This window comes from Eumetopias jubatus, unplaced genomic scaffold (assembly GCF_037043125.1).
Source record: "Eumetopias jubatus isolate StellerSeaLion01/CBP00866 unplaced genomic scaffold, mEumJub1_p1.0 scaffold_10, whole genome shotgun sequence".
Taxonomy (NCBI): Eukaryota; Metazoa; Chordata; class Mammalia; order Carnivora; family Otariidae; genus Eumetopias; species Eumetopias jubatus.
The window spans coordinates 61,272,306-61,298,304 of NW_028274816.1; the positions used below are offsets into that span (position 1 = coordinate 61,272,306).

At 45.2% G+C, this 25,999-nt stretch overlaps 1 protein-coding gene, 1 long non-coding RNA gene and 1 pseudogene across 3 annotated transcripts in view; all 3 read left to right on the forward strand.

The window, feature by feature from the left end:
* The first annotated feature begins 11,022 nt into the window (after positions 1-11,022).
* Positions 11,023-16,363, forward strand: LOC114201831 (T-cell-interacting, activating receptor on myeloid cells protein 1-like). Its single transcript, XM_028094739.2, has 5 exons — positions 11,023-11,127; positions 13,031-13,066; positions 13,197-13,487; positions 13,772-14,068; positions 15,331-16,363. The coding sequence occupies exons 1-5, from the start codon at positions 11,094-11,096 to the stop codon at positions 15,471-15,473; spliced, it is 801 nt and encodes a 266-aa protein (XP_027950540.1). The 5' UTR covers positions 11,023-11,093; the 3' UTR covers positions 15,474-16,363.
* A 1,697-nt stretch (positions 16,364-18,060) lies between these two features.
* LOC114201809 (uncharacterized) overlaps positions 18,061-25,999 on the forward strand; it is a 48,571-nt gene continuing 40,632 nt past the window's right edge. For both annotated transcript variants that reach the window (XR_015769203.1, XR_015769204.1), the window contains exons 1-2: positions 18,061-18,172; positions 25,888-25,943. This is a non-coding gene — a long non-coding RNA (uncharacterized LOC114201809). The remainder of the gene's footprint in view (positions 18,173-25,887; positions 25,944-25,999) is intronic.
* On the forward strand, positions 24,023-24,799 carry LOC114201808 (ADP-ribosylation factor-like protein 3 pseudogene; annotated as a pseudogene).

Sequence of the window (25,999 nt, forward strand, 5' to 3'; positions counted from 1 at the left end):
AGTCTGCCTGAAATCAGATGAAGTGGAAATGACTAGTTGTGTTAGTTTAGACAAGCAACCTCCATTAAGTGCAATGGTAGATCATGTTTCCAGAGCAGCCTGACCCAGGGATTCAGTGCTGTTGCAGTCTTTTCTCTCAGCTGCCGTGTGTCATTCCCTCCGAATATTGTCAGGACAGGACCAGGAGCCTGGAAGCAGGGCTGTAGGCAGCTACGATCTGGCATCTTTGGAAGGTCACACTTGGAATTTTCTTAACCATGAACCAAAATTTATCTGTGTCTCAATGCCAGTTTGAGAAACTTCCTGACAGAACTGGACTGGCTTGCTTTGCATCATAGACCTATCTGTGGAATAATGATTATTTGCGTCCTCCAGAAAGGCATGTTCAAGTCCTAACCCCCAGTACCTGTGAATGTGAACTTATTTGGAATTGCATTATTTGGGAGTAGGCTGGTCCCATAATTCAGTATGACTGGTGTCCCCATAAGAAGAGGTGGAGAGCTATGGAGACAGACACAGAGGGAAGATGGCCATGTGAAGACATGAGGGATTGCAGCAAAGCATCTGCAAATAAGGAACCCAAGGACTGCCTGCCATCCCCAGAAGTGAGGAGAGCCTGGAACAGATTCTCCCTGGGAGCCTCAGAGCCCTCAGAAGGAACCAACTCTGCTGGCACCTTGATCTTGGACTTCTGGCCTCCAGAACTGTGAGAGAATAGTTTTCTGTTGTTTTAAGCCACTTGGTGTGTAGCACTTTGTCACGGCAGCCCTGGGAAATGAATACAAGCAGGATGAGGTCAGTCTCTTGACTGTCCAACTTATTCTGCCCTACAGCTGGAGGTTTGGGGTATAGTGACTGACAGCCACCCCTAAAGCTCAAATGTGTGTGTGGGAGGAGCATTACCCCAAAGGAAGGGCTGTGTCTCCGAAGAGGAAGGAAGGAACTGGGGCAGATGACAAGTCCTGATATCCTCTACACACACCCCTCAGCCCCACCTCACGAAAGAGGAACTGGGGGCTTGGTCAGTGGAGCTGCTGGTTCACAGCCTAGAGCTCCTGTGAGACCAAGCCAGGGTTGTAATCCCAGGTCTTCCTTTTTACAGGCTGAGGTCCCTTTGATTACATCATGTTCAAGTTGAGGACAGTTAAAATCAGTAGAGGGTAGAGCTGGTCAGAAAATTTTCTTTTCATCCATTGTCCCCAGACATAGCCCTTCTCTGTAATCTTGGTCTGTACCCAAACCCACAGCTCCACACCCTATGTATTCTGCCCTCCTATATGCCAACACACATTCCTGGGAGGATTGGTATTTGGACAAATCAGGTTTGGAGACCTCATTGGAGCTCTGCATTGCTCAGCTGAGTAAATGAGGGTATCAGCCCACGTCTCTGAACCTCACTTCACCATCTCCTGTGTGCAAGCACCAAAACAGAGGCATGTCAACCACAGCCCATGAAACTCTGACAGCTAGCATGTGTCCAGTACACAGAAGATATCACTTCACATCAACCCCTGCTTCACCATGAATTTTCTCACCATCCAAACCCATCTGTCCCAGTCCTGGAGACTCACCAAGGCAAAGCAGGGGCAGGAATTCTCTGAGCTTAGTGTCCCTTCCACTCAGACCAAGATCCCATCTTCAGTTTTACAGTTCAAAGGAAGAAGAGGAATTGGGCCATTGCAGGTCTTTCCTGCCGACTTCGTCTCCAGGTTGTGTGGACAGAGGTTTTACCCTGACACTTTTGTTCTCCACTGCCTATTGTACAATTTCCTTCTCACAACCAAGGCAGGAAACCATCAATGACATCTCCCTCAGAAACAGTGTGTGTGGCTCCAGCACCACCCACCCTGAGATCTGTCCTATCTCATCTGAAGTCCTGACCAAGACATTTTCTTTAAAAAAATAATAATTGTTTGGGAAAAAGTTTTAGAGTTGCAAAAAAGTAGTACAGAGTTCCCACATACCCATCAAGCAGCTTTCTCGTTAGTAATAGAACTACAGTACATTATGAAAACCAGAAAGTTGGCATGGGCACAATAAGATGGCCGGGCAAGCACATGGTAACATCTAAAATGTGGGAGTCTCTGGTAATGCTGGGCACCCACTGCTCCTGAGAGCAGGGGGTTCAACAAGAAAACAGAAATGGATGTTTGTCTTTGAGTCTGAACAACTTGTCTTTTAGTAAATCTTGACAAATGGGTCACACCATATCAGATTTTTGCTGTGCTTTCTTTTACAGAAGAGAAAGTAATCAAGGGAAACTGGAAAGCTTCGATTCAATTTTTTTCCCAGATGGGAAGAGTATAATCCCATTTTCCATGAACAAAGGAGGAAATACTGATGAATTAAAGGAGCAAATTCTTCTCTAGAAGTACAACACTCATCCTTCCTTCCCAGCTACTCATTGCTTCCCAAGTCTGTTAAGAACTCTTGTTGATTATTGATTGCCTCATGTAACTGAAAACACTAGGGTTGTGTTCAAGTATGAGTAGATCCAAATGCTCAAATAATGGTACTGGGAATCTGTCTTTCTCCATGTCTAGGTGCCACTTTCCACTGCGTAGACTTCACTCTCAGGTTGGTTCTCTTCATGTGCTGGGAAGCTATGCACCAGCATCTCTAGGCAGAAATAGTGCACTGGCACTAACACTTGCAACACTTGCAACAAAACTCATAAGGCAGACTCAACATTGCTTGATTGGTTTACATGTCCATTCCTAAATTGATCGATGTAGCCAAGGTGATGGATTGCACTAATTGGTCTTTCTGGGACATATGAGCACACCTGCAGCTAGAAAGCTGGATCAGTCTCATTTAACCACAAAGAGTAAGTGACAGGTGGCCAATGTCCCAGTGAAGATAGTCATACCAGGATATACTGGATATGAATAGTTGGACATGCAATAAGTCAATACTGTCCACTCTGTGCCTTCATCTGCCCATTTCAGGCTATGCCCAGGCAAGATTTTGTCTCCTTCCAAGAACTAATCTATGATTCTTCTCTCCCTTAACCATGAGTCTTTAACCATGAGATTGCTGAAAGCATGTGCAGTTGCCATAATATTATTATAACTATACATCAGTTTTCTAGAATTATTAGGTCCCCCGCCTGGAGGTATGAGAGGTGGGAGGAAACATGGTTGTCTGCTGATACACAATGTTACAAGGGTTGAAAAATCCTATACTACATTGCAAAGCAGATGTCAGCACTTCAGATACACAATACCCTAGCAGAGGTAACACACAGTTGAGCAAGAAACAAAAAGCAGATTTTCATACATTCTCTGAGAGGGCAAAATAGATCAAGTCCCTCAGGTTGGATTGAAATTATTGGAGGGATTAAGACTGGAAGGGAAGACAGAGTAAGCAGAGAAAAGCCCCAATCCTGGGCCACTACAACTCTGGGTCACTACATGTCTATTAAAAACACCTTGTTTGAATCTCTTAAAGCTCATCGCCTTCTGATTCAACCTCAACCTTGTCCTGCAATTATTTTTTAAGTACAATTTTTCAGAAGTTAACATTCCAACACAACACCAATGGAAAGTGAGTCCTGATTTTTGTTAAGATTTGAAATCACCAAAGTTCAACCCTAACTAGTAATGGGAATGTATGTCTGAATGCACAAATGCACACATGCTCTCCACATCTCCCGGATCCACTTATTTCTGGTCCAGGTCTTTCTGCATTCAGATGAGGTGACTTGGCTCTGGTTCACATGTCCTTCATCTTCCCCCTGAGAACAATGTGCTAGCTCTCACATGTCCTCGTGGAAATGGAAGATGCACAGGGGCTAAATCAAAATATGCTGTGCCCCTGAAGACCTGGGCTGCAGTTAAAATATTGCCATTTGCACCTTATCCTGTTGACCAAAGCAAATAACACAGCTGAATCCATAGTTGAGGGGCTATTAATGCGAACTATTGCACTATGACTTCTTGGCCAGTTATTCATATACATCCTATGTACAAAATATGCTCATTCCCATCCCAGGACCTGTTCCCCCAAATTTCCATCCAATAATGGTGTCAGGTTTTAAATCCAGCACCTAGTGATCATTATCAAGTCTATAGGTGGCTCCTTTGGATCCAGGACTCATGAACTAAAAACACAAATTAGCTGACCCATACATCTGCCATATGATGACAAAACAGAAGTGGGATATAACCACAATAGTCACTGGTTTGCAGCAGTTTCAAAATCACTTTGGGAAAATGCCACCAGATGCCACAATTCTGGGGATGGAAATGTTGCTTCATGAAGTTTCAGTCCTGTTCTCTATTAGGAGCTTCTCAGCCCACTGTCCTGTGAGGTCTTGTTTCCTCCCTCTGAGATGTCTTTGTTTTATCAACCTTCCTGTCCACTTCTGAAGAGGACCTTGGAGAATATGACCCTCTTGATGGATGGCCCAGTTTCTCAGCTTGCTTTCTGCACATAGGAAGTTGAGCCTTCATGTCTTTGTATAATTTCTCTAAGGTTAGGCTGGCAGCAATTTTGCCAGCGTAGCTCTCAAAACCGTTGTCGCTTTTGGGGCACCTGGGTGGCTCAGTTGGTTAAGCCTCAGACTCTTGATTTTGGCTCAGATCATGATCTCAGGGTTTCTGGAGCAGAATTCAGTGATCACTTACATACAACACCTACTGCTAATCACATCAAGTGCCCTCCTCAATCCCCATCCCGCCCATCCCCCACCACTTCCCTCCATCAACCCTCAGTTTGTTCTCTAATTAGAGGGTATTATGCTAAGCAAAATAAGTCAATCAGAGAAAGACAAGTATCATATGATTCACTGATATGAGGAATTTGAGAAACAAGACAGAGGAAGGGAGGGGAAAATGAAACAAGACGAAACCAGAAAGGGAGACAAACCGTAAGAGACTCTTAATCTCAGGACACAAACTGAGGGTTGCTGGAGTGGAGGGGGGTGGGAGGGATGGGGTGGCTGGGTGATGGACACTGGGGGAGAGTATGTGCTATGGTGAGCACTGTGAATTGTGTAAGACTGATGAATCACAGACCTGTACCCCTGAAACAAATAGTATATTATATGTTAATTAAAAAATAAAAAAAGACTTATGATTTCCTTCCCTCTCTCCTTTTTTCTTTTCCCCCTTCCCATATGTTCATCTTTTTATTTGTTAAATTCCACATATGAGGGAGATCATATGGTATTTGCCTTTCTCTGAATAACTTATTTCATTTAGCGCTCTAGCTCCATCCATTGCAAATGGCAAGATTTCACTCTTTTTGATGGCTGAGTAATATTCCATTGTATATATACACCACATCTTTTCGATGGACATTTGGGCTCTCTCCATAGTTTGGCTACTGGGGACATTGCTGCTATTAACATCTGGGTGCATGTACCCCTTCAAGTCTGTAGTTTTGTATCCTTTGGATAAATACCTAGTAGTGCAATTGTTGGATCATAGAGTAGTTCTATTTTTAACTTTTTTATTTTAGATTTTATTTATTTATTTGAGAGAGAGAGCTTGAGTGGGGGAAGGGCAAAAGGGAGAGGGAGAGGCAGACTCTCTGCTGAGCAGGGAGCCCGACATGGGGCTCAATCCCAGGACCCTGAGATCACGACCTGAGCCGAAGGCAGTTAATCGACTGAGCCACTCAGGTGTCGCTATTTTTTTTAAAAAGATTTTATTTATTTATTTGACAGAGAGAGAACGAGAGCAGGAACACAAGCAGGGGGAGTGGGAGAGGGAGAAGCAGGCTTCCTGCCTAGCAGGGAGCCCGATGTGGGGCTCGATCCCAGGACCCTGGGATCATGACCTGAGCTGAAGGCAGACGCTTAACGACTGAGCCACCCAGGTGCCCCAGGTGCCGCTATTTTTAACTTTTTGTGGAACCTCCAAACTGTTTTTCAGAGTGGCTACACCAGTTTGTATTCCCACTAACACTGTAAGAGTGTTCCCCTTTCCCTACATTTTTGCCAACACCTGTTGTTTCTTGTGTTGTTAATTTTAGCCATTCTGACAGGTGTGAGGTGGTATATTAATCTGGTTTTGATTTGTATTTCCCTGATGATGAGTGATGTTGAACATCTTTTCATGTGTCTGTTGGCCATCTGTATGTCTTCTTTGGGAAAATGTCTGTTCATGCCTTCTGCCCATTTCTTAATTGGATTATTTGTTTTTTGGGTGTTGAGTTTGGTAAGTTCTTTATAGATTTTGTTTTTTTAAAGATTTTATTTCTTTATTTGTCAGAGAGTGAGCACAAGCAGGGGTAGCAGCAGGCAGAGGGAGGGGCAGGCGCCCCACTGAGCAAGGACCCCGTCGCAGGACTTGATCCCAGAACTCTGGGATCATGACCTGAGCTGAAGGCAGACACTTACTAACAGAGCTACACAGGCGTTCCAGTTCTTTAGAGATTCTGGATACTAACCCTTTATCAGATACGTCATTTGCAAATATCTTCTCCCATTCTGTAGGCTGTGTTTTAGTTTTGTTGCTTACTTCCTTCACTGTGCAGAAGCTTTTTATCCTGATGAAGTTCCAATAGTTCAGTTTTGCTTTTGTTTCCCTTGCCTCTGGTGACATGTTTAATAAGAAATTGCTGTGACTAAGGTCAAAGAGGTTGCTGCCTGTGTTCTCCTCTAGGATTTTGATAGTTTCCTGTCTTACATTTAGGTCTTTCATCCATTTTTGTGTCTATTTTTGTGAGTGGTGTAAGAAAGTGGTCCAGTTTCATTCTTCTACATGTTGCGGTCCCAACACCATTTGTTAAAGAGACTGTCTTTTTTCCATTGGACATTCTTTCCTGCTTTGTCAAAGATTAGTTGACCATAGAGTTGAGGGTCCATTTCTGGATTCTCTATCCTGTTCCCTTGATCTATGTGTCTGTTTTTGTGCCAGTACCATACTCTTTTGATGATTATAGCTTTGTAATAGAGCCTGAAGTGATGCCTCCAGTTTTGTGTTTCTTCTTCAGAATTGCTTTGGCTATTCAGGGTCTTCTTTGGTTCCATACAAATTTTAGGATTGTTTATTCTAGCTCTGTGGGAATTGCTGGTGGTATTTTGATAGGGATTGCAATATATGTGTAGATTTCTTTGGGTAGTGTAGACATTTTAACAATGTTTCTTCTTCCAGTCCATGAGCATGGAATGCTTTTCCCTTTCTTTGTGTTCTCTTCAATTTCTTTCATAAGTGCTTTATAGTTTTCAGAGTACAGATCTTTTACCTCTTTAGTTATGTTTATTCCTAGGTATCTTATTGTTTTGGGTGCAATTGCAAATGGGATCCATTCCTTGATTTCTTTTTCTGCTGCTTCATTATTGGTGTATAGAAATGCAACAGATTTCTGCACATTGATTCTATATCCTGTGACTTTGCTGAATTCAGGTCTCAGTTCTAGCAGTTTTTTGGTGGGGTCTTTTGGGTTCTCTGCATAGAGTATCATGTCATCTACAAATAGTAAAAGTTTGACCTCTTCCTTGACAATTTGGATGCCTTTTATTTCATTTTGTGGTCTGATTGCTGAGGCTAGGACTTCCAGTACTCTGTTAAATATTAATGGTAGGAGTGAACATCCTTGTCTTGTTCCTGACCCTAGGGGAAAGGCTCTCAGTTTTTCCCCATTGAGGATGATATCAGTTGTGGGTCTTTTGTATATGATGTTGATGTATGTTCCATCTATCCCTGCTTGTTGAGGGTTTTTATCAAGAAAGAATGCTATATTTTGTCAAATGCTTTTTCTGCATCTATTGAGAGGATCATATGGTTCTTATTCTTTCTTTTTATTAATGTAAGGCTAACTTCTTTTTTTTTTAAAGATTTTATTTATTTATTTATTTATTTGACAGAGATAGATACAGTTAGAGAGGGAACACAAGCAGGGGGGAGTGGGAGAGGGAGAAGCAGGCTTCCCGTGGAGCAGGGAGCCCGATGTGGGGCTCGATCCCAGGACCCCGGGATCATGACCTGAGCCAAAGGCAGCCGCTTAAATGACTGAGCCACCCAGGCGTCCCTGTAAGGCTAACTTCTTTAGAATGTTTAGGGTGATACATCCTAATATTTGGGGTGTTATATCCTAAAAAAATTATTTTATATATATATACTTATATATATGTATATAAAAATTATTTTATATGTATATGAGAAATTTTTTTCTTATACAAGATATCTGATATAGGATCATATATATGTATATATGTATATAAACACATATGTATGATCTATGTATACTATATAGTTATCTTCTTTAGTCACAAACCAACACATTTTATTTATTTATTTGTTTGTTTTTTAAGATTTTTTTTTTAATTTATTTGACAGAGAAAGACACAGCGAGAGAGGGAACACAGGCCAGGCGGAGTGGGAGAGGGAGAAGCAGGCTTCCTGCTGAGCAGAGAGCCCATGTGGGGCTTGATCCCAGGACCCTGGGATCATGACCTGAGCCGAAGGCAGATGCTTAAAGACTGAGCCACCCAGGTGCCCCACAAACCAACACATTTTAAAGGGTGTTCCATGCCAATGAGTACTTTCTCACACCATAGTTATAAATGGCTTCCACAGTGTGATTTATTTTTAATTTTTTTTAATTTTGAGGTTCCTTTATTTGTTTATACATATTTATATACATTTTCATATCTTCTTTTTTTATTTTTTTAAAGATTTTATTTATTTATTTGACAGAGAGAGACAGCGAGAGAGGGAACACAAGCAGGGGGAGTGGGAGAGGGAGAAGCAGGCTTCCAGCTGAGCAGGGAGCCCGATGCGGGGCTCGATCCCAGGACCCTGGGACCATGACCTGAGCCAGAGGCAGACACTTAATGACTGAGCCACCCAGGCGCCCCCATTTTCATATCTTCTTAGAAAACTGAAATTTTATTTTTATGCTCCACAATGTGATTTAAATTGATGCATAGTTTTCCCCTCTATGGAAGTAAGAACTTGTAACTAACCAATCCCTTACTTCTGCACATTTATATTGCTCCCAACTCACTTGCTAATATAAATATAATTAAAATGATTATGGACAACCTTATCTTTTTGACAACTTTAATTATTATAAATCTTTTGGACAACCTTAATTATTCCTCAGGGTAAAACTACTGGGATTTAAACTCCCAGATGGAAGGCTATAAGTGTTGTGTGTGTGTGTGGGGGGGGGGCAGATAAGCTTCATAACCTAGTGGCCATTTGGTAAAGAATATTGATTTTTTATCCTAAAAACTGATGATGCACATGTAATTTTCCCAAATTTTATTCAACATGACATGTTAACATTAAAACCTTTTTATCAAATAGAGAGTGAAATGGCATCTTTACTTTTCCTGGGTTTGATTGCTTGAGATGGTGAATGTATTTCTTTTCTTTCTTTGTTTTGACTTTTTTTTTTTTCACATGGATTGCAGTTACTGAGAGAGATGTGTTAAAAGATAGAATGTGATTATAGGCTTATTTAGATCCTTTAATGGTGTCGACAATTCTTTTATGGATTTTTGTATCTATGTTAGTAGGTGCATACAAAGTTAGGATTATTATGTATTTCCCTTGTATTGACTCTTTTATCTTAGGAAGTATTCCTCTTCATATCTAATGCTATTTCTTGCCTTAAAATCTATTTACATGATACTAATATATCCATATCACTTTTCTATTGCTGGTGTTTGCATGTTATATCTTTTTCTATTTTTTTGCTTTCAACTCATCTGTTCATACACGTAAAGTATTTCTCTTTATTTTATCTTTTAAAAGTGTTTCTCCTTAAAAAGCAGCATACATTTAGGTCTTTTTAAAACATCCAGTCTAATAGTCTTTTAACTGACTTATTGAGCCCATTTACATTTCATGTAATTACTTATTTGTAGGTTGTAAGTTTATCATCTTGCTAATCCTTCTATCTGCACATCTGTTTTATGTTTCCTCATTTCCAATTTTTTTTTTAAGAGAGAGAGAGCATGTGAGTGGGGTGGGGAGGGGCAGAGGGAGAGAAAGACAGAGAATCTTAAGCAGGCTCAGTGCAGAGCCTGATGCAGGGCTCAGTCTGACGACCCTGATATCATGGCCTGAGCCAAAATCAAGAGTCAAACACTTAACCAACTGAGCCACCCAGGTGCCCCTCCAATATCATTGTTTAAAAAAAGTTATTGTTATTTCTAATAGGTCATTTTAACTCCCCTATTTTTTCCCATCTATTTGCTTTTTGTACAATTCTTTTAGTGATTACCCAATGGATAGAAACATTTATGCTGGACTTACTAATAACTGTGTTGAATTTTCCCACTTAAAACAAAAAAACTTTAGGGACACCTTGGTGGATCAGTCGGTTAAGCACCTGCCTTCAGCTCAGGTCATGATCCCAGGGTCCTCGGATTGAGTCCCGCATCAGGCTCCTTGATTGGTAGAGAGTCTGCTTCTCCCTCTGTCTGCTGCTCCCCCCTGCTTGTGCTCTCTCTCTCTCTCTCTCTCTCTCTCTGGCAAGTACATAAAAATAAAATCTTTACAAGAAAACTTTACACAGTGTAACTCTCCAGACTCAATTTGTTTTCAAATGCATGAACCATAGTCTTATTTTTTTTAAGTACACTCTACACCCAACGTGGGGCTTGAATTCACAACCCTGAGATCAAGAGGCACAGGCTCCACTGACTGAGCCAGCCAGGCATCCCCGTGAACCATTGGTCTTGCTCGTCACTGCGCATGGACCTCAGAAAAATACCTCATCCACTACGGTCACTCAAAAATAGTCACTAACACTGACTCCTTCATTCAGTTCCAAAGCCCAGCATCTTTCCTATAGACCAGAGAATCTCCAGCAGTCTCTGCACCAACCTGTTTCCATCTCCTCAGTGGAGTCATTTGGATCCAGGAGTCTGGCACCCCTGGCTTTTCTAGGTGGGTTAGAATTTGAAGCCTGAATTCACTGTGTTCACATAAAGAGTTTGTGTAAATTATGACCTCATGGAGCATTTTATTCCTTCTTGTTTCCGGAATGTGGTTGGAACACAAAACCCGAAGGTCACATGGGAGGAAGGAAGGGAAGTGTTGGCCAAAGATGCCACCACCCACATCACCTTCCTTCCCTGTTGTGGATGAAACCAGAGAGGGACCCCTAGAGCAGGCTGCAGGGCCAGTATGATCCCTGAATTCCTGTGCCTCCTCTGCTTTGGTAAGTCTCTTGGACCTGTCGACCAGAATTAGAGATAAAGGTAGGTGGAGAAAGATGTGACCACTAGAATTGGAAAGAGAAGTGGTAACATCTGCTTGTCTTTACTGATTGCTTCATGTGTGTCAGGAATCTTGGAGGAGGCTTTAGATACGTCTTACCCATCAAAAGTTCTCCAGTATGCAAATACATTTCATGTCCATAACTGTCCTGTATGCTTCTAGCATCCCTATTTATTTAAAATTTTATTGACTCAATATCTTTATTTTGTTTTATTTATTTTTTTGTATCTTTATTTTTTTATTTTTTTTAAAGATTTTATTTATTTGTTTGACAGAGACATAGCAAGAGAGGGAACACAAGCAGAGGGAGCGGGAGAGGGAGAAGCAGGCTTCCCACCGAGCAGGGAACTGGATGCGGGGCTTGATCCCAGGACCCTGGGATCGTGACCTGAGCTGAAGGCAGATGCTTAACCGACTAAGCCACCCCAAGGCGCCCCTTAATATCTTTGTTTTAAACAGGCACATTCATCTGAAGATGGAAATTTTATGCCAATAGCTTAAATTAAAAAATAAAATTTAAAAGAAAAGCCAGGGTCACTTAGCAAAATATAGAAGGTTAATGTAAACATATATACGATGCAAAGGAAGAAGACATTAGGACATTCTAGCCATGGGCTGTTGGCCATCACATTTCTGAGCCCATGGCCAGCTACTTATTTATTACAAATGGCAGTTGGCCAGAGACAGATGTATAAGAAGGTTGATCTCTAGCTTGAGAAATTCTTTGTTGTGATCAAAGGAGTGGACGTGATTTGAAAGGGTAATACCGTTTTGATCAATGCTATAGAATACCATGTCACTGCATCCCCTGAAATCATCTGTAGAGCCCCTGTGGTTTGTATTCCATCCTGTGGGAAATACTGCTCTGACCCTTGCAAACAACCTGTGTGATGGAAATCAGACCCATGTTGATAAATGAGGACCAGAGACTGACAGCTCATGGTTCCTGCTCAGGGCCACACAGTGAGTGAGCAGAAACCTCAACACTCAAACCCAGGCCTGTCTGGCTCCAAAGTCACTGTTGTTTCCACTTGGTCATAATGGGATATTAAGAATGAAGCGTGGGCTCTTCATAATGGGAAAGTCCTTGGGGTGAGTCAGCAAATGCCAGGTTGGGAAAATTATAACGACATGAAAGCAGAGTGCTTCAAAATGTGCAGGGGCATAGAGCTGTGGACAACTCAGGATGTCTGTTTGCTGGTGCTAAGAAAGCCTTCTTTGCACAAATAGGGACAGTGTGGGTCTTAGCTCGATTGGGTCCCAGCGATGTGATTGGTCTTACACAATAGTCTCTGATCCCTAGATTCTAGGGTAATCCATGGGGCTTTCATTGCCTTCAGGCTGGTCTATCTGGTGAAATGAGGAAAGGACGGTATTATAAGTTTGAATCTTTCTACCATCCTTGAAAAATCTGAGCCATGCTTAACTTGGGGCATCTCTTCTGTTGACCAAGGTGCTTCTTACTATGTTCCAGGATTGTGTAGACACTGGGGATGCTAAGGAGAACAGAATAGAGTAGCTACGTTCCAGGTGTTGACAGGACAGTAATGCCTTGTGTCTCCCATGGCATGAGTACACAAACACTCTTAAGGATTAAGGGGCTTGTCGACATTGGGGAACCAGGACAGGTCCTGGGGCTGTGGGAGGAGTGAGCTGCACAGGAGACCTTCTGGGAGAGTGGGGAAGGAGCCGAGAGCACAGCTGCAGCCACAGTCCAGTGTGGGGAAATGAGAAGCCCCAGATGCATGACCTCCAGGGTCCGAGCTCAGCAGCAGCCCCCGGGGAGGCCCCTCAGAACGGGGCTCCAGGTGGACGCTCAGGTCTCATGGACGGTTCTCCCGCAGGGCTGTGTGCCGGCCAAGGAAGCAGGACAACTGATGGTGAGTTCCTTCAGTCAGACCCTCCCTCCCCTTCACTCCAAAGTCCCCGTGTCCTGTCTCTTTCCTTCAAGGGGCTTCCTGACAGCAGACGAGGGCACCAAACCCCGTCCCCAAATCTGCTTCCTTCCAGAGTCCCTTCCCAAGCCCTCCCTCAGGGCCTGGCCCAGCTCGGTGGTGCCTCACAAGAGTAATGTGACACTGCAGTGCCAAACGTCTACCAAGAATGTCAACTTTGTTCTCAGAAAGGGAAAAGTTCCACTGCAGTCCGTGCAATCACGGGCTTCCACAGAGGGCCTGGCTGAATTTCACCTCACTGACCTAAAAACCGACAATGCTGGAGAGTACAGCTGTGAGTACTACAGACTAGGGAGCCCGTCCGTAAGTTCACGGCCCAGTGACGTCCTCCTACTGCTGGTGACAGGTGAGGAGGTGCCTCGGAGGGACATAGGGTCTTGCAGGGACACGTGTGCGGGAGGAACCCGAGGGAGGGAGGGAACGAGGGGAGATGGAGAAACACAGAACAGAATGACCTGGCTCAGCTTCATCCAGGGCTTGTTGGGGAAATCTTCCCACAGAGTGGAAAGAGGGTGAGACCAGGGATCTGTCATTTTCGCCCACTTGGCGGGAACCCCTGCCAGGAGAACAAGGGAGGGTGGGGGACCCCGGGCTTCTCCCCATGACCTTGGAGCCCTCCTTCTCTTCCAGGAGATTTAACAAAACCTTCCCTCCAAGCCCACCAAAGGGGTGAGGTGACCGCAGGAGACACCGTGACCCTGCAGTGCCAGAGGCCAGACAATATTTTCGTGCCTGTAATGTTCGCTCTACTGAAGGCGGGGGCAGCAGAGCCCATACGGGTCCAGAGTCCTGCAGGGAAGGAGACGGACTTCTCCCTCCGGACTGTGACAGTCAGTGATGCCGGGAACTACAGCTGTGTGTACTTTCTGATGAGGGCTCCCTTCCTGACCTCACAGCCTAGTGATCATCTTGAGATCCGGGTGACAGGTGAAGTTTTGCATGATTCTTAGGACGTTTTAAAAATTTAATTAATTTATTAATGAGTTTGTTTTTATTTTGGCTATTTATTTTCTTTCTCCTGTTTTGTTGACCTATAACCGACTTATAACACTGTATTAGTTTAAGGTGTGAGTCTTTTTTTTTTTTAAACTGGCGAGCATTTCTTCTGTTACTTTCTGATTCCTGTTTCTCCTTCACTTTCCCGAGCCATCTCCTTTTTAATCTCTCCTTTCCTAGTTTCTAGTCTTTGGTGTTTGTTGCTTTGCATTCTTGGAGAATGTCTCAGGCTGTTCTTCCAAACGATCCATCCCGCCACCACCAGAGCCCCTTCTGCCACCCTGGGCGTCACTTAGACTTGTGGGACATCCTGCTGATGGCAACTTCATGGCAGTACCTTTCTCACTCTTAGAACACGGTGCTCCCCCAGCCGCCCACTTTTCTGGCATAGACGTGGTATCTTCTAAACTGATCTTCTTGCTTCATTGGATAATACACCCTGCTTCCTCGGTGATGTAAATGTTTGCGTGTGTGTTGTGGTTAGCGAATGTTCTGTAGTTGGAAAGCAAGGTCCGGGCGGGCAGTGCTGAGGGATGCAGAGGGCATCCTGGGCTTGGTGGGGTCATCACATGTCTCTCCCCGTGGACTATGTCTCCAGGGGGCATTGTTGCTGATGTCTTCAGACATGAACTCTGCACTCATGGCACGTGTGAGCTGGAAGATTCAAGTGCAGGTTCTGTCTAGGAGTCAGGGCCAATGGTGAGCCCTAACTCTTCTTGGGTGAAGCTGAAATGAAATGTATGGTGGTTCTGATGCTCAGCTACTAAGCTTGAATTTTCTTGAGCTCACTGGCTGCACTAAGCCTTTGCTCTGAGGAGGGGAGCAGACGGAGCCCTGAACTACTTTCATTCTCCGTGCAGCACCTTTGGGTTTTGGGGTTGCTCCTAAGCCTGATTCCTACTACAAGGAAGGGGAAGGGGGAAAGGGCAGTGTGGGAGGGTGGAAATGAGATGAAGAGCAAAGAAATGAAGGAAGAGCGGTAAGGCAGAAAGAATAGAAAGGAGACAAAGGAAGACCCACTACAACTCTCAGGAAATGTCACGTGTGTTTTGAGTGATTACAACGTCAGTGAAGGTACAGCTGACGACTGTCCAGGAAGCACAAGCAGGTGCAGGAGAGTCACATTGGGCAGATCCGCGTGAGAAGGAGGGATGCTCCTTTCCAGCTGGTGTTCACCCTCTTCTCTCTTTCAGCTCCCCCAGATGCCATGTCGGGGGATTACATCATGGGCAACCTCATCCGACTGGGTCTGGCTGCCATAATTGTGGTGATTATGGGGGCTCTCGTGGTGGAAGCCTGGTGCAGCCAGAAGGAGTCTCCACGTGGATCGGCATGAAACAGCTGAGCGCCTCTCTTGTTCATGGGCTGGTGTAGTGACACGGGGTTCTCTAAACACCAAACTCTACCATGGGACTTCTTGTGTTTTTCAACATGGGCACAGATGGCTTTTTGGTAGGATATTTCTTTACCATATGGGACTGTCCTGTTCATCGTGGGAACATTTAGCACCGTTCCTCTTTCCCATTAAAGAGCAGTTGAAGCCCCAGTCATTGTGGAAGAAGATAACAAGCAAGTACTACTGTACTTTTCCAACACCCCTAGATATGGAGGATGGGAGTGGGGTGGTGTTCCCCTGGCGGAGAGCCCGTGTTTGGAGGCCAGGAGAAATATTCCTTCTCTTCCTCCCTTTCCGATCTCACATCTGTCCTTCTACACATAGGCTCCTCAGCTGTCCAGGGGGAATGATGCATCCTTGATCAAGTAAACAGCTTGTGTGAGATCTGGTTCTCCTCTACCCTGGGACAGAAGGTGCACATGAGGAGATTTGGGAAGCTTGCAGATGAGATGTGATCCCACTCATTTCCTGACATTACCTAAGACCCAAAGTGGCCCCTGCATCTCCTGACAGTATCATCTAGGATAGTGACAGGAGTGACCAGGAACTGTCCCCCATATTGAAGGCTTCTTGGTGCTCAGGATGACATAAATTAAGATAGTTTCATTTGGTTGTAAAATTTTTTGTGTGTCAAAATCAAAATTAATAAGGTATATGGCACCAGCTCACTTTTACTGTTACTAGGATACAGAAAAGTGGAATTTAACCACAAATTCCATACCAATTAAGTGTGATACAGCCTTCCACAGTGTTTTGGTAAAAGTAAAAGCATCATGACATCCTGGTGTTCCATTACCTGAGAAATTTGAGAATAAATATTTTTTACTTAAGTGTGATCTTGGTTTCTGAAATCAAAAGCTAAGAACCAGTGGCCTTGAAAAGGATTTTCTGAACTGTGGGTTTATGTCTGAGCCATTGAAAGGCAACAAAACTGCTCTCATAAATCATCCCTTGCTCTCAGGACCAAGCCTCAAATCATCAACATGCTCCTTTAGGTCAAGAAAGATTTGGGTCCGCTTCCCTTGAGACTTCTGGTACACAAAAATTGAATCAATGCCAAAACCGTTTACAAAAATGGAAGCATATTTTGAAAGCTTATATCTAGCTCACACACAACTCAATCTAATTTTGCTACTCACAAGTTCATGATAGGTTTTATATGCGTGTATGGATTCTTAGAGCAACAGGGACCTCTAGGTCCAGAAACTGGAAACCAGCAGTGAGATGTTCTCTTTTATTTAAGCCTGAAGATGCATCTTCCTGACTGTACTGATAGTCTCCCTTGGAGCCAAACTCAAAACTGAGGCTCCTTTTTTTGTTTGTTTTTTAAGGATTATTTATTTATTTATTTGTCAGAGAGAGGGGGCACAAGCAAGGCAGGGGCAGAGGGAGACGCAGGCTCCCCGCTGAGCAAGGAGCCCAGTGTGGGACTCGATCCCAGGACCCTGGGATCATGACCTGAGCCACAGGCAGATGCTTAAGTGACTGAACCACCCAGGTGTCCCTTGGAGGCCCTTTCTGAAAGTGAGGTCCAAAGACGCTGGCGACCACATCCCCATCTAAGCCTTGCTCACCATTGTCTGACATAAACCACTCACTACAGGCAGACCACACTCCTTTCTACTCCCTGCCACCTCCCCCTCATCTAGAGCATTCCACTTTTTTTAAATAAAGATTTTATTTATTTATTTATTTGAGAGAGAGAGAAGGAGCAGAGGAAGAGGGAGAAGCAGACTCCCCTGCTGAGTAGGGACCCTGACACTGGGATTATGACCTGGGCCGAAGGCAGATGTTTAACCCACTAAGCGCCGAAGCGCCCAAACATTCGACATTTCAAAGCCTGATTGGAGCCCAGCATCGTCGGGGAAGGTCCCCCCCCCCCCGCCCCCGTCTCTGGCCCTCGTGTGACCTCCAACAGCACTTAGAATTTGTCATTTTTGTTCCTGCCGTTCTTCCTTGCAAGTTCATCTTCCTGCTTAAACTAAAGTGCGCAGGAGCTCACCGACTCTCCCCCAAGTCCAGCTAAGGTGTTCAGCATTCAGCAGGCGCTCAGTAAGTAATACGGACCCGGGTGTGATGCAAGTGAAGCACGGTGCTCTCCAACGCTGTAAAACGGAGTGGTCCCCAGCCCTACTGATTTCGCAGAGGGGATGACTGCCGAGTCGGGCCCCACCCGGGGACTACAAGTCCCAGCGGCCCGTGCGGGCCTGAGCCTGTTCTTGGGGGCCCCGCAGCTTTGTCCCACTGAGCAGGGCTCCAGCCGGACGACATACTGGGACCTCTCACAGGGCCGAGTCTGGGGGCAGTTCGACATTCCCTGGATGCACAGGGCATTGTTGTTCAGTCCGGGCCGGGGGCGGGACCGGGAGAGGGCAGCTGCGGCCCGCGCGCTCCCGACCTGCGCACCGCCCGCCGCGCGCTCGCTCACGGCGGGGCCGCAGCGGGTGGGGGCTCGGCCCGAGGCAGCTCCGCCGGCCGCCCCCGCGTGCGCGCCGCGTGCGCCTTCGGGAAGCTTCGGTGCCCGCCCTCGGCGCCCCGGCGCCCTGCGGGTCTGTGCTGGCAGAGGCCCGAGAGCCGCGTCCCGGGCGGCGGGAGAGCCGCCTGTCGCGTCTGGTGAGGAGGAGCGGTGTCCCCGACAGGTGAGTATCGGCCCCGAGCTCCCGCGTCGCCAGGGGAGAGGGCGTTGCCCGGAGGACGCTCCAGAGCCGGCCCTGCGGAGCGCTCCCCGCGCCGGGGGTGCGCCGGGTAGACGCGGGCTCGAGGGCCGGGGCGCCCCGGGGAGCCGCCCGCGCTGGCCCCCCGCCTCCGCCTCGCAGAGGAAGCGGGGGCTCCGGGATTTCAGGCGCTTTGGGTGTGGCATCTCAGTGAGCGCCCTGAATATGCAAGGGGGTCTTTTCTTCTCCAGAGCTTTCCCTTAGTGTAACCCATTTAATACTCCGGAGTCTTCAAGGAGGGCGTGCCATTTTGTATTCTTCTTGAGTAAATTTGACGTGTGAGATTAGGGTGTACAGCTGTGATTTTGATACATTTCTATGTTGCAGCATGATTGTTGTAGCGACATTTATCCCATTGTATAATTACAGCAGAATATTACTGTCTGTATTCATTATGCGGTCCATTAGGTCTCTGTGGTTTATTTACTACTCGTTACAGTTTTGTACCCTGAAAAACGTTAGTCTAATCCCTGCATCTCCTGCTAATCACCATTTACTCTCTGTTGTTTTATAGGTTTGACTTCTTTAGATTCCCCGTATAAGTGATAGCATGCGGTACCTGTCTTTCTGTCTGGCTTACCTCCCTTAGCATAATGTCCTCAGGGTCCACCCACGTTGTTGTAAATGGCAGGATAGCCTCCTTTAACGTTACATTGTGTATATGTATTACTTTTTATTTTGTTTTATTTTTTAAAAGATTGTATTTATTTGAGAGAGAGAGAATGAGAGATAGCACGAGAGGGAAGAGGGTCAGAGGGAGAAGCAGACTCCCCGCCGAGCAGGGAGCCTGATGTGAGACTGGAGCCCGATGTGGGACTCGATCCCGAGACTCCAGGATCATAACCTGAGCGGAAGGCAGTCACTTAACCAACTGAGCCACCCAGGCGCCCTGTATTACTTTTTTTTTTTTTTAAAGAGTTTATTTTCAAGCAATGTCTACACCCAACATGGAACTCGAACCCACAACCCCGAGCTCAAGAGTCACATGCTGCAGGGACTGAGGCAGCAAGATACCCCTGTACTACATCTTTTTATCCATTCACCAGCTGATGGGCATTTGGGTTGTTTCCATATCTTGGCTCACGTGAATAATGCTTTCATAAGCATGGGTGTGCAGAGATCTCGTTGAAATCCTGTTTTCGTTTCATTTGGGTATATATTCCCAGAAGTGGAATTGTTGGATCATTTCGTAGTTCTATTTTAAATTTTTTGAGGAATCTCCATAGTGTTTTCCACAGTGGTTAGACCAATTTACCTTCCCACAACAGTGAACAAGGGTTTGGTTTTGGTTTTTGTTTTTCACCACATCCTCACCAGCATTGTTATCTCTTATCTTTTTGATGATAGTCATTTTGACAGGATGAGGTGCCATATCATTGTGGTTTCGATTTGCATTTCCCTGATGATGGGTGATGTGGAGGTTTTTTCATGTGTCTGTTGACCATCTGGATGTCTTCTTTGGAAAAATGTCTATTTACTTCTGGCCATGTTTTAATCTGATTGTTTTTGTTGTTGTTACTAAGTTGTGTGAGTTCTTTATGTATCTTGGAGATTACTCCCTTGTCTGGTATCCCCGTCTGTTTCTGTCTACTTTTGTAAGTTGGTTGTTTTCCATTGTGATTTGCTCAGTCTGCATATTTTTTCATGCTGTATGTCTTTGCTGTAGATTTTTGCTTTATGGTTACTGTGAGGTTTACATCGAGCATCTCATAGATAACATAGTCCCCTTTCTGCTCTAGCAGTTTGTCTTCACTTGCCTGCCAAAGTTTCATCCTTTTACTCTTCCCTTGTGTATTTTTGATACCACAAATTATTTCTTTTTATGCCGTGATTTCATCACCAAATTGGTGATTTTTAATGCTCTTTTTTCTTTAACCTTTATGCTATATCTAAGTGTTCAATATACTGTTCTAAAAATGTTACCTTTTTTCTAATGGTGACTATCACCTTAATCAGAATTTTGTGTATTTTTGTCCTTCGGTTTCAGTTTGAAGAACCCCCTTCAACATTTCTTGAGAGGCAAGGGTGGTGGTGGCGAGCTCCCTGAGCTTTTGTTTGTCCGAGAAAGTCTTTACTCTCCTTCGTATCTGAAGAGTTTTCTTGGCTGGCAGTTTTTGTCTTTCGATATTTGTCATTCCAGTCTCTCCTAACCTGTAGAATTTCTGTGAGAAATCTGCTTATAGCCTCGAGGAGGTTCCTTTATAGGTTACTGCCTTTTCCCCCTGGCTGCCTTTACAGTTCTTTATCGCTGTCTTTTGACAGCATTGTTGTAATGTGTCTTAGAGAAGGTCTTTTGCCTTGAGATAATAAGGTGTTCTGTTATTAATCCCCCCTGAGCACAAGCAGGGGGATTGGCAGGCAGAGGGAGAAGCAGGCTCCCCACCGAGCAAGGAGCCCAAAGTGGGACTCGATCCCAGGACCTTGGAATCATGACCTGAGCCGAAGGTGGACTCTTAACCAACTGAGCCACCCAGGTGTCCCTGCTTTGTGGACTTTTATGTCTAGTTTCTACCCCAGGGTTGGGGAATTCTTAGCTTTTGTTTCTTTAAATACAGTCTCCCCTTCCCTCTCCCTCTCTTCTCCTTCTGGTGTACCCTTGAATCTTGTGCTTTTTCCTCTAATGGAGCCTGATGGTTCTTGTAGGGTTTGTTTTATTTTGTTTTGTTTTTAAGATTTTATTTTTTTAAGTAATCTCTAAACCTAGTGTGGGACTCAAACCCACAATCCTGAGATCAAGAGCCACATGATCCACTGACTGAGCCGGCCAGGCACCCCTCCTGTAGGGTTTATTTGCTTTAGAAATCTTAGTTTTGGGGGCACCTGGGTGGCTCAGATGGTTAAGCATCTGCCTTCAGCTCAGGTCATGATCCCAGGGGTCCTGGGATGGAGCCCCGCATCTGGCTCCCTGCTCAGCAGGGAGCCTGCTTCTCCCTCTCCCTGCCTCCCTCTGCTTGCCACTCCCCCTGCTTGTGTGCATGCGTGCGCGCTCTCTCTCTCTCTCTGTCAAATAAATAAATCTTAAAAAAAAAAATCTTCTCTCTCATCTTCCACCTGAATCATTTCTAGATCCCTATATTCAGGCTCACCTATTCTCTCTTCCAGCTGATCTGCTCTATTTCTAGTGCTTTCTAATGTATTATCCATCTCATTTATTGAGTTCTTCAGCTCCAGAATTTCCATTTGGCTCTTATTTAGAATTTTAATCTCTTTGGTAAGATACTCCTTCTGTTCATTAATTTTATTCCTGAGTTCGTTGTATTGCCTCTCTGAGTTTTCTTGTAGCTCACTGAATTTCCTCATAGCTCTTTTGAATACATTTTTTAAAAGATTTTATTTTTAAGTTAGGCTTCACACTGCACATGTGGCTCGAAATCACAACCCCAAGATCGAGTTGCATGCTCCACCCACTGAGCCAGCCATGTGCCCCAGCCTTCTTTTTTTTCCTTTCCTTTTTTTTTTTTTTTTTTATTTTAAGAGAGGAGGAGAGCAGAGCTGGAGGGGTGGGGAGGAAAGGGGCAGAGGGAGAGGATGGGAGAATCTTAACCAGGCTCCACGCCCAGCTCAGAGCCAGATGCGGGGCTCGATCTCAGGACTCTGAGATCATAACCTGAGCTGAAATCAAGAGTTGGACGCTTAATCGACTGTGCCCCCCAGGCGCCCCACCTCACCTCTTTTGAACTCTTTAGCAGATAACAATATTGTATCTTTGGGTTTGGTTGGTTACTGGAAAATTTCATTTGCTTTTTGTAATGCTGTGCTGCCGTGATTCTTCACAGTGTTTGATGAGAAGTATCCCTGCCCCTGCACTTGAAGTAGTGAGCGCATTCTTACTTGGGTAGGGTTTTGTTCACTTTGATTCTGATCTAATGGTTCAACGGGTAGGTCACTAGGAGCCTTTCTTCTGTGTTCCAGAAGGTGGCACTAGGGCACAAGTCTTGGTTTCTCTTTGCCAGAGCTGCCTCCCGGCTAAGCTTGGGAGCATGTGAAGAAGCAGGTTGAGGGAAAGGTGGGGTGGCTCAGAGTGGGGGGGGGGTGCGTGCTTAGTACTGCTGCTTCAGGTGTGTCCTTGCTGTAGGGACTCCTCGAAGGGGTGATCCCGGAGCTCCTTCTGGGCAGACAGTGGGAGAGTGTTCCTTCAGTTCTATCTGTTCAGTCTTGGAGGTCTCGCCTCTGAAATGGGGGTGTCGCTGAGGAGCGGGGACCCCTCTAGCTGCAGCCGGGCTGCAGATTTTCACTCCTCACTTCATTGCCCCCCCTCTTCCACGCAGCCACCTGCAGGTCCCAGCCACCCACCTTCCATGCACACAAGGATGGATCTCTGGTGTCCTAGTGAGCAGTGCAGAGGTGCTTTTGTTCAGTTACAGATGTGGATTTGTTGTGCTCAGCAGGGAGAGAGAAAAGGACTGACTCCTGTCACCAGGATGCTAACATCCCTCTGGTTGTAAAATCTCGAGTGAGTTTAGGGGCGCCTGGGTGGCTCAGTCGTTAAGCGTCTGCCTTCAGTTCAGGTCATGATCCCAGGGTCCTGGGATCAAGCCCTGCATCAGGCTCCCTGCTCGGCGGGAAGCCTGCTTCTCCCTCTCCCTCTGCCCCTGCTTGTGTTCCCTCTCTCGCTGTGTCTCTCTCTGTCAAATAAATAAAATCTTCAAAAAAAAAAAAATCTCGAGCGAGTTTATAGAAGTGTATGTCCTTCGTGCCACAGGAGACACGATGTCACTCGCCCATAAAGCCGGGACCGGTGCTGTTACCTCGGCATCTCTCTTTGTACACAGGTACTGGCACACAGTAGGGCCTCAACAAACACACGATGGCTGACTGACAAGATGCCCAGTATAAGCACGACTCAGAGATTTTTTTCAAGGGTGTGAAAAGTTGCAAAGTCACCATAACTAACCAGTGAACGCCACTTCCAACCCAGTGAGCGCCACTTCCAACACCACCCCGTGGTCACCCACACCCACTTGAGGGGAGAAGGGCTGGCTCAGAGATGGAGAAAACCCTTTCCTTGCAGAGAAATACATGTGACAGTCTTAGCCCTGGCAATGAAAGGTTTTTGAACTGATCTTTTCCATCATCTCTTTTCATTCCCTGATACTCCAAGCAGGACAAGGCTCACTGCTTAGTGCCCTAAAACAAACCTCAAAATCCAAGTGGCTATTCCAGAAAGGGGAAGACATGCATTCCTCCCCTGTCCCACATGCAGATGCATTTGTAGGTGTCTTCGTCAGCTCAGCCCGCTCTAACAGAAGACCGTAGACCAGGTGGCTACACCAGCAAATGCTTATTCCCACAGTTCTGGAGGCTAGAAGTCAGAGACCAGGGTGCTACCATGTTTGGATTCTTAGCAAGTGCATTCTTGCCGGTTTACAGACCGCTGCCTTTTCCCCTGTACCCTCACATGGTGAAGAGAGATCATCTTTCTTGTGTCTCTTATAAGAAGAGACTAATCCCATTCATGAAGACCGCATCCTTATGCCATAATTCTCTCTCAAAGGCCCCACCTCCCAACACCATCACACTGGGGCTTAAGGTTTCTACATGCGAACTTTCGGGAACAGGTATATTCCAGTAGAAGTAGGTTGCTCCAACTCAAGTGTTCTTACTCTTGGCTACTCTTTGGCTCCCCTGCATGCATATGCTTCCTTTCTCTCTCAAATAAAAATAAAATGTTTAGGAAAAAAGGGATTAAGACCTAAATGTAAAATCTAAAGCTGTAGTAGTTACATAAGAAAACATAGGAGAGGAGGAGGAGGGGGAGGGGGAGGAGTGGGGACTCGGCGGGAGGATGGGCTTGCTCTCAATTTTGCGCAAATTGAAAAGTGCACCAGACCAGGAGGTGAGAATTCTTCTCCTGGGCTTGGATAATGCTGGCAAGACCACTCTTCCGAAGCAGCTTGCATCTGAAGACATCAGCCACATTACACCTACACAGGGATTTAACATCAAAAGTGTACAATCACAAGGTTTTAAACTGAATGTATGGGACATTGGTAGACAGAGAAAAATCAGACCATACTGGAGAAATTATTTTGAAAATACTGGTATTCTCATATATGTAATGGACAGTGCAGACAGAAAAAGATTTGAAGAGACGGGTCAGGAACTAGCTGAATTACTGGAGGAAGAAAAACTAAGTTGTGTGCCAGTGCTCATCTTTGCTAACAAGCAGGATTTGCTCACGGCAGGCCCTGCCTCTGAAATTGCAGAAGGACTAAACCTGCGTACCATCCGCGACCGCGTCTGGCAGATCCAGTCCTGCTCAGCTCTCACAGGAGAGGGCGTTCAGGACGGCACGAACTGGGTCTGCAAAAATGTCAATGCAAAGAAGAAATAAAATCTAGCTGAACGGAGAGATGCAGGAGCTGTGGGAGCTGAATTCTGTCCTGAAAAACACTAATTTGCTGCTTTCTGACCAAATGTTTTTCCATCTGCGTACAGCTACAGCTGTTTGAAGGCAGGGAACCACACAGTTTATAAAGAATCCCCGTTCCAGCAGCTTTAACTGATCTCTGAGGCTCAGTATCATTCTTCAAATAAAGGAATTATATTATTTCCTCTGCAAAAAAAAAAAAAAAAGGAAAAGGATCTTTGTGACCTTGAGTTAAGCAAAGATTCCTTAGGACATAAACGCTCAAGCCATAAAGAAAAAATAATTCATAGTTGGTGAGCTTAACCAAAATGTAAAACTTTTGCTCTTTAAGAGAGGTTTAAAAATGAAAAGACAAGTCACACAAACTGTAAGAAAAATACTTGTAAAGTAGATGTTTGTTAACAGACTTGTGGCCAGAATATGTATATATTCTTGCAATTCAGTATTGGGAAGACAAATAACCGAATTAAAAATGGGTAAATAGGGGCACCTGGGCGGCTCAGTCGTTAAGCCTCTGCCTTCGGCTCAGGTCATGGTCCCAGGGTCCTGGGATCGAGCCCCGCATCGGGCTCCCTGCTCCGGGAAGCCTGCTTCTCCCTCTCCCGCTCCCCCTGCTTGTGTTCCCTCTCTCGCGTGTCTCTCTCTCTGTCAAATAAATAAAATCTTTAAAAAAATAAAAATGGGCAAATATTTAATCAGATACTTTATCAGGAATTAAAATAAATGTCATATAGTGACAGATGGTGACCATGCTTACCATGGTGAGCATCAAGTAACGTGTAGAACCATTGAATCAATATGTTGTGTGCCTGAAACTAATATAACATTTTTTTTAAAAACATTTATTTATTTGACAGGGAGAGAGAGCGAGAGCAGGAACACAAGCAGGGGGAGTGGGAGAGGGAGAAGCAGGCTTCCGGCGGAGCAGGGAGCCCGATGCGGGGCTGGATCCCAGGACCCTGGGATCATGACCTGAGCCGAAGGCAGATGCTTAACAACTGAGCCACCCAGGCGCCCCTTTTGATAAAAAGTTTTTAAAAGGCCAATATACGTGGGAAGACACTCAATATCATTAGCTATGAGGAAAATGCAAAATAAAGACACACCAAATAACTAGAGTAGTGATTCCAGAAAGAGGTTCATCCATGTATGGAAATTTGGGGTATGACCTAAGTGGCATGTCATATTGGTGTAACAAAAGATAGAGTGTTCAGGGTGGCATAATCTTTGTTGGGTGCATTTTTATGCCCCGTCCTGTTCTCTGCCACAGGTGAGGAGTACAGAAGAGGAGACCATCATCTTGTCCGGGAGGGGCTCTCAGCAGAGGTGAGAATGAATGCACGACCCACTGGAAACTGTTCAGGGTCAGTAGGTCCAACTTC